Below are 13,029 nucleotides of genomic sequence, written 5' to 3' on the forward strand. Positions count from 1 at the left end.
CTGGACTAATGATAATGATACCTTGGGTGCAGGAGTGCTTCATAGTTCAGCAAGAACTTGTTCTCACGTCAGCTCAATTGATTGTCTTGACGACTGTGGAACTGAGAAGGGCAGGAATCATTATCGTCACTTTACCAATGGGGAAATGGATCACAGAAAGGTTAGGTCAGGAAATTGCACCGTCCTTAATAAGATGCAAAATCAGATAACCCCAGGTTACCATAGTTACCCCTCCTGCGGCTCCTGGCCGGGAAAGAGGGTTAAAACATGGGCCGCTGCTGCCCACTTTAGCACATATCCTCCCCCTTAATTCTTCTCAGTACAGAGCTATGGTTCTCAAACTCGAGTGAGCATCAGAACCACCTGAGGGCTTGTTAAAACAGACCCAACTGCCTCACCATCCTCTTCAAGTTTCAGACCCAGGAGGGCTGGGGTGCGGCTCAAGAATTTGCATTTCCAACCAGTCCTCTGCTGAGGCCCCGCTCCTGGTCTGGGGATCACACTTTGAGAACCACCAACTAGCCAGTGAAAGATGAAATCTTTAAAGGAGACCTCACTAATGACTCCAGAATAATAAAAGGAAGATAGAGAGAATCGCTGGAGCTCGACTCAAAAGCCTTCAGGGGCCAGAGTGCCAGTGACAGAGCGCATGCCCTATTCAAAGGCGTTCACATTCCCATTTTATTAGCTCTGCCGGAGAAACCAGTCTCTGGCTGTAGGGCCTACAGGCAGCAGCGTGTCCTCTTGATAGATGGTCTTGCTTGCAAATTTCCACTGGCTCAGCAGAACTTAAGGTCAGGTATGTGATTGGTACCTCCCCAGAGCTTCTAACTAGACATGCAAGATGACAAGACCCAAAAATGGGCAAGGCACCTTTGTCCTGCCCACCTGAGGTCACCGACTGTGTTGTGGTCTCCCCTCTGAGGACCAGTCTCTTCCCTGGATGACCGGCTCGGGACTGAATACCCCTCTTCCAGGAACCACATTGACCCACACTAACAGTGCCGCACAGAAGTCACAGGGTAGGGGAGGAAGGTGGTTTTTACAAGGTCATCAGCAGACAGAGGTTTAAGATAGGCAGGGTTGGAAACAAACCCCAGGTGTCCTGGCAGCACGCATCCCACATGGGAATTATCAAGTGCTTTGAAGGCTGAGGTGTCCCCAGATCAGTCAGGGTCTTGAGTGTCTTGAATTGGCCTCTGGCCAAACTCCAGAACAGTTGTTTGTGCCCAGACGAAGAAAGAGGAAACTAGGGAATCATAAAAAGAGTAAAGAGGAGACGCTAAGCTGAGTAGGAAACAGTGGTTGAAGGCCACTAGGCCCTCTGAACAGGTGTATCAGGACTTGCAAAGCAAAAGAGCACCCCGCTCTCGGCTTCCTCCTCACTCACTGGCTCCCCTGTGGCCCAGACTTCCTCGCAGGGATCTCCATCAGCAATGAGCTGCTAGATCTCATGATCCTCCGGTACAGCGACAGCAGCGGCAGGGTCAGCTTCCCCAGCCTGGTCTGCTTCCTGATGCGGCTGGAAGCCACGGCAAGTAAGTGTCACCTGAGGGACATCCTGGAGGCCTTTACAGAGACAAAAGAAGACCAGGAACCCACCGCTCTCCCAGGTCTGGGCAAGGCTGCAGGAGTGGGGTGGCCTGGGGTCCCGTGTGAGGAGTAGTTGCCCCAAGAGACAGAGCCACCATTAGCCTGTGTAATGGTGCAGTTGGCTTGTGTCCCCAATGTCCCTTCTGCACTCTCTTCTCCCCAGGACATTCCCCGATCCCAGGCCCCTCATTTCCTCATCACCCTATGTATTCACTGCCTCTGGGGAACCAGGTTAAATCACTATGTCCCCAATCCAGGTTGTGTTTATTGTTTAAATGTACTCTTTAGTCATGCATTGAATGATTTGGGTCTCAGCTGAAGAAATTGCACACGTGTGGGCATAGCTGGGGGACGGAGGTCTTTCCTCAGGATTCAGAAACTCCATGATGTAAGCCAGAGGTTTTGACACTGTAGCAGCATACCTCTTTGTTTTAATGAAATCTTCTGTGGAACCCCAAGCCATAAGAGAGTTCAAAATGGAGCTGCTGTAGAAGTGGGATCTGGCTTCGACTCTAATCCTTGCACCATCCCTGCTAGGCAGCACCTCTATAAATCCTATAGCTCTGAGCTAGGCAATTAATATTAATATTGAGAGAACAGGGTTCTGGAAGGGTAAATGAGAAGCTTGAGGTGTAAACCTTGCTCTAGAGAGTTCTCTGTTGGACGAGGGTGGTTTCCCCAAACTGTGCCCCTGAAATACTTCCTAAGACAAGCCCACACATCCCCAAGGTCAAGTGTGGAGAGATTCAAAGTGCAAGAAAACTAGCAAAGGGAGAGGGGCGAGTGGGCCAGAGCAGTCAGAGAGTGTTATTTTGAAGACACGAGCCCCAAGCTGCCCCGCAGTTGTAGAGTTTGGCTGGAAAGAGAAGAGGAGGCGAGGCCACGCGTGCTGTGTAGAGAGCAAGAGAGTACTTTACACAGAATCACCGCATTTGTTTTCATCTTCATGTGGGCTCAGGCCTGTCCTGATGCTTCTCCTCCTCTTTACCCTAGAGACTTTCCAGAACCTTTCCAAGGATGGAAAAGGACTCTACCTGACAAAAATGGAGGTGAGCTGCCTTCCCCTCCCAGAGACAGGGAACCACCCGGGCCTCCGCTCCTCATCTGATCCCAGGGGGCATTTTTCTATCTCAGGATATTGAACAGTCTGTCAAAGGCCAGCCAAGCTGCTGGCCCCCCTGACTCCAATTACTTTATATATTGCTGGCTGCCAAGGCTGTGTTAGGATCTTGGCAGACAGATTTTATTTTTTTCCAATAGCTTAATAAAGCAGAAGATTATGTGGGAGTCATAAATCCAAAAGGGAACTAAAGAACACCTGCTGAGCTCACTGTACGTTAAACGTCCTCCCGTTGAGTTCCAAAGAGCCTCCTGGCCCAGCCAGCCGGTCGACCTCAGCTACCCCTCTCACTGCTTGGCTGTTCAGGGACTAGCAAGAGATGGGCTGTGACGGGGCTGGGACCTCCTACTGGGGTTAGAAGTAGCTGGAAAGCTTTGATGAGACTAGAGGGCCACTAGGTCCTCTGAGCAGGTTTCTCAGGCCTTGCAAAACATATCTTTTAAGGGAGGGAGGTCCTATTTGCCCTGATCTATATTAAGCTAATAAGGTTAAAGATTGGTTGTAATGATTATGCTTATTTCTCAGTGGATGAACCTGGTGATGTACAACTGAAGCCAGGAGTAGAGCTGACCCCAGAGTCCAGGTAAAACATGGCATCTTTAGAATCATTTCTGTCTGGGGGCTCAATTCCCCTTCTCCTCCAGAAACTACATATAAGATTCTCTCCCTGGGAGCAGCCTCCTCAGAAATTACAGAGCCCTTAACTGGGGGAGTCAAGGGCAGCTGCTTAGGGGGCCCCTGAGTTTCAAGGTCAACGCTGACTGAAGATTTCATCTCAGCCATGTAGACCGGTGGGCATTCATGAAAGAGTGTGGCCTGAAAGTCATGAGTGAGGGATTTAGAATTCTTTTTTTAATTAATTTATTTTTATTGAGATGTAATTGGCATTTAAGATCGTATTAGTTTCCGGTATATAACATAATGATTTGATATGTAGATATAGATATATAACGAAATGATCACCACAATACGTTAGGTTGACATCTGCCACCACACATAGTTACAAGTTTTTTTCTTATGATGAGAACTTTTACTCTCTTAGCAACTTTCAAATATACACTACAGTACTGTTAACTATAGTTGCCATGCTATATGTTACATCCCCGGGACTTATTTATCTTGTAACTGGGAGTTTGTACCTTTTGACCACATTTACCCATTTTGCTCACCCCTCAAGCCCCCACCTCTGGAAACAACCAGTCTCTTCCGTGTCTATGACTTTGGTTGTATTTTGATTTTTGGTTATTTTTAGATTCCACATATAAGTGAGAACATACAGTATTTGTCTCTCTCTGACTTATTTCACTCAGCATAATGCCCTCAAGGTCCATTCATGTTGTTGCAAATGACAATACTGCTTTCCTTTTTATGGCTGAAAAACATTCCATTGAATACATGCCCTGCATTTTCTTTATGCATTCATCCATTGGTGGACACCTAGATTGTTTCCATGTCTTGGCTACTGTTAATAATGCTGTAATGAAAATGAGGGTGCAGATATCTTTTTGAGTTATTGTTTTTGTTTCCTTCAGATAAATACCCTGAAGTAGAATTGGTGGATCATATGGTAGTTCTATTTTTAACTTTTTGAGGAAACGCCATATCGTTTTCCATAGTGGCTGTGTGGATTTATATTACCACCAACAGTGCACAGGGTTCCCTTTTCTCCGCATCTTTGACAACATTTATCTCTTTCCTGCCTTTTAGATAAAGCCATTCGGTGTTAAAGTGGTATCTTACTGTGGTTTTGATTTGCATTTCCCTGAGGATTCATGATGTGGAGCATGTTTTCATGTTTCTGTTGTCCATTTGTATGTCTTCTTTGGAGAAATGTCTACTCAGATCTTCTGCCCATTTTTGAATCGGATTGTTTGTTTTTTTCTATTGAATTATATGAGTTCTTTATATAGAGAAGGTGTCCCAAAAATGTATACACATTTTAAGAAAGGAAAACAACTGTATTAAGATTGTAATACTATATACAGACAACAAAAGATGAAGACAAGTCACGTTTGACTTCAATTACCAGAGGTGCTCAAAGTGGTTACTGTCAGCATAATTGTAATAGTTTTTTCCTTTCTTAAAATGTGTATACATTTTTTTGGCACCAGCTGTATTTTGGGTATTAACACCTTATCAGATATGTGATTTTCAAATATTTTCTCCCATTCAGTCTGTTGCCTTTTCATTTTGTTAATTATTTCCTTTGCCTGTGCAGAAGGTTTTTAGTTTGATATAGTCCCATTTGTTGTCCTTTCGGTGTCAAATCAGAAAACTCATTGTCAAGACCGATGTCAAGGAGATTACCTCCTATATTTTCTTCTAGGAGTTTTATGGTTTCATGTCTTGAATCTATTTTGAGTTGATTTTTGTGTATGGTGTAAAATAGTGGTCCAGTTTCATTCTAGAATTCTTAATTGAAGTCCCAAAGAGGAAAGGCAGTCACTCATGACAGGAACGGCTAAGTGTGGAGCAGTAGAAATGATGAGACCTTGGGGAGATGAGCGGTGGGTCCAGCCACAGTTCCACCACTGCCTCATTGTGCAGCTTTGGACAGATCACAGATATCTGTAGACATCAGCATCTCTACCTCTGGCAGGAATGTGCTGAAGAATTAACACACCCGTGTCCCATTTCTACACGTTTACTTTCAGGAACAGACTCTATAGATACATAGTCTACACCCCACCCTGCTGTAGCAGAGGCCCCTGCAGGGTCTGCTAGAATTTTCCAGGACTGGGGAGCTCAATGTTTTGTGCTCCCCCTTGTTGGACATCCTCAGGTGTTAGGTATTCTTTACCTAGAGGTAACACTCTACTTCCCTGGAACTTTCTACCTAGGCTTCTCCGGACCACTAAAGACTGGACATGCCAAGCCTTCAAATATTTGAGGAGAGCTTTGCTGCCTCACCCAAAGCCTCTCCTTTACTTATCCCTGGTGGTTCTTGTCCAGGACTTCTTGGTGACCATTCTCTATAAGCCAATGTCCCTTTGGAGTATACAGTCCTCCTATGTAACTGTCCTGTGATCAACACATTCTGGGACACTATTATTTTTGTAAATAGCATTTATTTAATCTCCCAATCATATACCTTGAAATCAAGACACAGACACTGACTCCATAAAGAAATATTATTTTAGCATAAATATTTCCTGATGAATACTTGGTGATTATTAATGAACACAAGTTAACAAACGTTGCAGAGATCCGAGTTAATGAGATCCAGCTGTATTTTCTTGAACTCCCCTTTCATTCCTTTTTGAAAACAGAACATTTGATGATTTCGAATTTCCAATCTGCGTGATTCCTGTCTCAACCTGTATGGTTCCTAATGTCAGAAATGATTCTTCCATTGCATCTTTAAGCTAATTCTGCATGCAGGATCTAAAGGTTAAACTTTTGAAATAACTGGACTCTCATTATCCTTTCTGCTAGACAGGCTCCCAATTTCCCCTTACTAATTTTTCCACACTTCCTGTTCCTTAAGATTATGTGAGAAGTATAACATAGCAGACGTGGTTATGTGTGTTTCAGTCTCTTTCATTAACGCCTACCATCATCCCTAGGAGTGTTCCCCTGCCTTCCTTGTTAATCACCACCCTCTGACATTACATTATAAAGCATATCCACTCACTTGTGGCTCATGGACTGTTTTGCAGAGCTGGAAGCAGGAAGATGAATAAGTTCTACCTGCAAATCTACAATCCCACTTTCATCTGTGATCATCTCCTACCTTCCTTCTCTTGTGCTCAGAGGCCCTATCCCTCTGAGGAGGTTCTGGGTCTCATTCTTTCCTCCTTCGCAAGGGCTTGATTGAATGAATTCTCTCCTCTGGCTTCTGAATACTAAACCTCTCTTTTTTTTCTGGAGCCTTCTAATTCCTGTTTAAACATGCTTATCTTTTAAATTTGCTCCATCTCAAAGTCCCTTCCCGCTACCACTCTCTCTCTTTCCTCCCTTTAGAGCCAGACTTCATCAAGATCTCGTTGTCTCCACATCCTCACCTCCCACTTTCCCCTCAAATGACTGCAGTTTAGGTTTCTCAGACATCATCTCTCTCCCTGATTTTTGCATTGGCTCCCTATCTGATTTTCCTATATCCACCCCTATCCCTCTAATCAATTTCCTGCAGTCTGAGCATACTTCTAAAAATTCGAACCTAAAAATGAAAAACCCTTCAATGTCTTCCTATCGATACTCAGGAAAAGTCTAGTGGCGTGAAGGTGGCCTGCACCATCTGGCCCCTGCCCACCTGTCTAACCATCTCTTGTCTCTCTCCTCTACTTTCACCACATCAGCGTTACCTTTATTTCCTTAAATGTTTTATTCTTTTCTCAATCTCAAGTCCTTTGTCCTGACTCAGGTCTTCTCAGGCCTGGGGTTAGTTACCTAACTCCTGAGCCTCATGTCTTAGCCCTGTTGGGTTCCTGTATTATTTTCTCACATATCACACATCCCCCATCAGAACACTCAAACTACTTTTTTGTTGTTGCCCACTTCTTCCTTTTATTTTAAGAGGCTTATTGAGATATAATTTACACACCATAGAGTTTACCCATTTAAGGTGTAAGGTTTTCAATATAGTTACAGAGCGGTGCAACCATCATCAACAATATAATTGTAAAGTATTTTTCATCACCACGAGAAGAAACCTCATACCCATTAGTAGCCACTTCCTATTTTTGCCTGACCCTTCTGGTCCTAGGCAACCTCTGTTCTATTCTCTGAATGTATAGGTTTGTCTACTCTGGACATTGTGTGCAATTGGAATCATGTGATGTGTGGTCTTTTGTGACTGACTTCTTTCACCCAGCATAACATGTTCACCATTCATCCACGTGGTAGAATGTATCAAGACATCGTTCCTTTTAGTGCCAAAGAATATTTTATTTTGTTGATATACCACATTTTATTCATCCGTTCATAACATAATGAAAATTTAGGTTGTTTCTACTTTTTAGCTATTGTGGGTAATCCTGCTATGAATGTTTGTGTGCAAGTTTTCATTTGGCTTGGGTGTTTTGCTAGGAGTGGAATTGCTGGGTCGTATGGTAACTATATGTGTAACATTTTGAGGAACTGCCAAACTCTTCCAAAGCAGCTGTACCATTTTGCATTCCCACCAGCTGTGAATGAGAGTTCCAGTTTCTCCACATCCTCTCCAACACTTGTTATTGTCTGTCTTTTTTATTGTAGCCATCCTAGAGGTTGTGAAGTGATACCACATTGTGGTTTTGATTTGCAGTTCCCTGATGTGTAGTGATGTTAAGTATCTTTTCAGTGCTTATTGGTCATTTATGTATCTTCTTTGAAGAAATGTCTATTTAAATTATTTTTGTCCATTTATAATTTAGGTCTTTTTGTTGTTGAGTTGTAAGATGCATAGATGTAGACATAGATGTATTCATTCTAGTAGAAGTCCTTTAATCATGTATATTATTTACAAAAATTTTCTTCCATTCTTCAGGTTGTCTTTTAAGTTTCTTGATGATATCATGAAACTCAAGTTTCATGAGTTTTTCATTTTGATGAAGTCCAAATTATCTATTTTTCTTTTTTGTCACTTACACTTTTGGTGTTGTAATTAAGAAATCATTGCCTACCCCAAGATTATGAATATTTACTTCTATGTTTTCCTCCTAAAATTTTTATAGTTTAGCTCTTACATTTAGATCTTTTATCCATTTTGAGGTAATTTTTGTATATGGTGTGATGTAGGGGTCCAACTTTTTTCTTTTGCATGTGTGTATCCAGATGTCCCAGCACCGCTTTTGTTGAAAAGACTATTCTTTGCTCCATTTTATTGTCTTGGCACCCTTTTTAAAATATCAATTTATCATAATGTAAAGATTTATTTCTGAACCTTAAATTCGATTCCATTTATCTATATGTCTCTCCTTATCCCAGTACCACATTGTGTTGATACTATAGTTTTGTATAGGTTTTGAAATCAGGAAGTGTGAGTCCTCCAATTTGGTTTTCTTTTTCAAGATTGTTTTGGTGACTCTGTGTTCCTTGAATTTACATATGACTTTTAGGATCAGCTTGACAAAGTCAGGAGAAAAAGAAAGGCAGCTGGGATTTTGATAGCAATTACATAAATATGTAGATCAATTTTGGAAGTATTTCTGTCTTCACAATATACAATATACAGTTTTCTGATTCATAGACATGAGAATGTCTCTCCAATTTTTTTAATCTTTAATTTCTTTCAAAAATGTTTTGTTGTTCATAGTGTAAAAGTCCTACACTTCCTTTGTTAACTTTATTCCTAAGTATTATATTCTTTTTGATGCTATCATAAATAATTTTATTTTCAGATTGTTTATTGCTAATGTATAGAAATAAGATTGATTTTTGCATATTGATCTTATATTCTGTCACCTCGCTGAACTCAGTTTTTAGTTCTAATTTTTTTTGTTTTTTAGGGAATTCCTTAGGATTTTGTATATACAAAATTATGTCATCTGAAAATGGAGATAGTTTTTCTTCTTCCATCCCAGTCCTGATGGCTTTTATTTATTTTTTGTCCAATGTCCTGGATAGAACTTCTAGTACAATGCTGAATAGAGGGGAAGAAAACAGACATTTTTTTTTCCTGATCTTGGGAGAGAATGCCTAGTCTTTCACCAATAAGCATGATGTTAGCTTTGGGCGGTTTTGTAGATACTGTTGGTCAAGTTGAGGAAGTTCTTTCTATTTGTAGTTTGCTGAGTCAACACACTTTGAATTACCGGCTTGATGTCTGTATTCCCTGCCACACTGTAAGCCTACGTATGTCTTATTTGTTGCTATCTCCTTAGCATGTAGCAAAGTGCCTGGCATAGAGAAACCATTCAGTAACGATTTCTCAAATGACTGAAAGGAATTGTCCTTTCATGTTTGTGTCTTCCTTTGTTTTATTCTCATTGACACTTTTGTAATATTATCTTAAACCCAAGTCTTCTGATATTTCATCTATTTCTCTATTTTCTTCCCCACTGGGATTACTGGGGAGCAGATAGTTAACGTTGTCTTGTTATAATCTCTAATACATCATGATCAATATTCTCTCATTAAGGCTATTTTCGGACCCGTTGATCTTCTCACCCCTTCGAAATCTGCTTTCCTGAGTCCAGGGCACATTTCACTTCTGCCCAATATTCCCTTACTTTGCTACTACAAAGTCAAAGCTTCATTCCTCCAGGATTCCCATCACTCCCAGGTTAGCAAAGAGACTTTCACTGTTGGGTGTATTCAATCCACAGTAGAATTCCCTCTCCTCACTCATTTGGTCCTCTGTGCAATAAAGCAGTCACTGGAACACGAAACCCTTATCAGATAAACTGAGATTCTCCCCAGAGCCTACGGTTGCTACAGCCCCTCACCAGTCTACTTGTCCTGCCTACAAGCTGTGTACAATCTTCTACCTGCCCTTGGACTCACCAGGCAAGCTGGGGTGTGCTTCCATTGTGAGCACACGTCTGTTTCTCTCTGTCTCGTCTTCAATCCATCTGCTCTTCTCCGGCTCAGTAAATCAGGAGATAGAAATGCGCAACCAAACAACTCCTCTTCCTCCCCTCCCATCAGTCATGTCTATTTCTTTTGAACAAGCATGCGAGGCCTCCATTGCTGCATTGTGGGTAATGTTTATGTGAAACATCTTAAAAGATATCAAGTTCATACTTTAAAAATGCTAATGCTCAGTGCATTGATATATGGTCCTTGGACATTGGAGGCTATGTTGGTCTTAATGGATTTCAGAGTCTAGAGGTTTAATACACTGCGAGTCACACCCTGCTGAGCGCTTGTGTAGCTGACGTCATCTACATTCATGTTGATCTGCTGTCAATATGGCACTCAAGTGCCTTATTCTAACAAAGTTAGTAGTTATAACCTTTCCCACTACATACGAATAAAGGAATGGGCCAGCTTCTCGTTCTCTGCATGAAGGAGAAGTGTGAGCAGCAGTAACCCTCGTCCTGCTGATTTACCAACAACAGTTTCACCAGAGTGGGTCTGCTTCTATTCTAATAAATCCATCTCTCTATTCTTCAGACCAAGGAAATTCTTTTTGAGAGTGAGAAGTCCGGATTGCCTCTGGCGATGTGAAAACTCCCTACCTCTTTTGGCAAACAGACACCAAGTGATGACCAGTCACCTTGCAAACTCAGGGTGTCCAACCTTTCAGAGCTGGCTTTCACAGGGAAATGTATCAACTAGGAAAATGACATGGACACTGTAAGGGCATAAACCAAGAAGGAGAAAGTGTTGGAATCCAGGAAACAGGAGATCTAACTGCTCAAAGGCCAGAGCTATGCAGTGAACAAGAGAGCAAGAGGCCCCGTAGAGAGCAGAAGGAGTGACCTCTGGGAAAAAAGGAACCAGTAGTTTTATCTGATTGCTTAATCATGGGGAAAATTGTGTTCAGAAGGATTTTGAAATTCTGCTGGAGAGTTTTGGTAGAATTATTAGGACAATGACATAGACTAAGCAGATTTTTTAAATGAGGTAATTATTAATTCCTGGAAGAACAGAGAATTATAGAAGAAAGAAAATGTGATCCTAGAGTATTTTTTCACTCAGCAGTGAACAGTACATTCATAATTGTAATAAAATAAAAATTGAATATTGATTTAACCAAAAAATGTGACATAAATCTATTAGAGAATACAGGAAGCGAAGCTACAGGTATGAAAGTGGATTAGGAGAACCCCAGCTCCATCTTCCATCATAAGTCAATAGGCATTTAACATTGATGAGTCAGTAGGGTAGCCATGTGAGTATATTATTTAGAAATACAGAGCCAGCATCAGAAGAAAGAGTTTGGAAAGAGGAATTTAGGAGAGGAATAGAACAAGGACTGCTGTTTTTCCTTCATGTCTTTGAATTCATGTATTTGACTTTTTAAATTACATACAATTAGGCTGGATTTTTATGAAAAATAAATCAGCAAACTAGCAAATAGTCTGAGACTCAAGAGAAGAGGAAGAAGAGGAGTTGAGACTTCTTTACCATGGAGGCAGGAAAGTTAGCTGATTATACCTCATTGTAGAAAACAATGTCTATCCAAGAGTGTTGCTTTAATCCACAGCTAGCCGATTGGAGCTCTGCTGGAACAGAGAACAGAGCTGTTGTTCTTATAGCTGCCTCTGGTCTGGGCTCTTCTAACCTGCCTGGGGGGGTCAGAGGAGAACCATCTATTCCCCAACTTTCCCTCCACTTTGCTGTGGGCACTCAGGTGCTAAATGGGCTGCAGTTTGCATTCAGACAGGGCAGAGTACGTGCATAGGGTGCTTCCAAGGAATGGTGAAGAATGAGGTGGAGACATTCCATCCACTGGGGAGCCATGGGCATGATGGAGCTGGTCCAGCCTTGCCAGCGGGTGCTACATGTGCTCCCTCTGCTGCCTGGTGATCCCAGTGAGTGTCTGTGGGAATGGGGCTGGGCCTGTGTGGTCACTTAAGGAATGAAAAGCTTCTTGACTCTCCCTGGGCCTTCTGCGTTTGAGCACATGTGTCTTTCTCCAGGACCAGCTCCCACTGATCACTCAAGAATCTGCTTCCATTCCAACAGAAGGGCTGTGCTGCCTTCTGTGAGTGTGAAACAAATGACACCTGCCCTGCTGGAAATGTAGTCGAAGCCACCTTCAAGGAACCTGGGCCAGGTCCTCAGCTGGGTCAGGCTCTGGTAACCCCCAGGTCACAGAGAAGTTCATCTGAGCACTACAAGACACCAGCCTGGAATCACCGGGAAAATTAAGCAGGAGATGTTCCACTGTGGGAAAGAAGGGGAGAAGCTGTATCTCGCTCCCCTCCCACCAGTCCCATCCATTTCTTGGAAAAGCCAGAATGAGCCAGTCTGCCTACGCACAAGATTCTCTGGGTGACACGGGAGTGGTCCACTGGGTGTTTGCAGAATAATCATAGTCTTCAGTATCTGAATCCTGATTGTTATTTCACAGCCAAATGGCAAAATAAAACATGATTTGCATTTCAGGTCTTGGACTGTATGACAAGTAGGATCTTAGTCCAGGATGAAAAATACATTTAAGGATGGGGGAATCCAGCCAACAAGGCGGTCACCTCCCTCCCTCTTTATCCATCAAGTTGTCATTATGTCTCTCCAAAAGATCATGGCTCACTGGAGTACAGAACAGGTTCCCGGGCATGCCCAGGCCACACTCCATTCAGGAGAATCGGTGGTTTGCGAACACATCCCTAGAGGCATCTCCCCAGTGGGGCGATCCTTGCAGTTCTGTGTCGGGAGGACAGCAGGGTGGGGACCTTCCTCAGTGTGACCTTTCTGACCAGACTCCATCAGAAGGCAGGTGGTAT

General features: G+C 42.6%; 1 protein-coding gene across 1 annotated transcript in view; it reads left to right on the top strand.

Annotated features, from left to right (window-relative positions):
* Positions 1-12,583, top strand: part of CAPN13 (calpain 13) — a 131,122-nt gene extending 118,539 nt beyond the window's left edge. Inside the window, exons 20-23 of the mRNA XM_033125215.1 lie at positions 1,410-1,538; positions 2,587-2,642; positions 3,239-3,296; positions 12,223-12,583. Of these exons, the coding sequence (XP_032981106.1) occupies positions 1,410-1,538; positions 2,587-2,642; positions 3,239-3,265 (212 nt within the window). The 3' untranslated portion in view covers positions 3,266-3,296; positions 12,223-12,583. The remainder of the gene's footprint in view (positions 1-1,409; positions 1,539-2,586; positions 2,643-3,238; positions 3,297-12,222) is intronic.
* The last annotated feature ends 446 nt before the right edge of the window (positions 12,584-13,029 follow it).

This window comes from Rhinolophus ferrumequinum, chromosome 13 (genome assembly GCF_004115265.2).
Source record: "Rhinolophus ferrumequinum isolate MPI-CBG mRhiFer1 chromosome 13, mRhiFer1_v1.p, whole genome shotgun sequence".
NCBI classification, from domain to species: Eukaryota; Metazoa; Chordata; class Mammalia; order Chiroptera; family Rhinolophidae; genus Rhinolophus; species Rhinolophus ferrumequinum.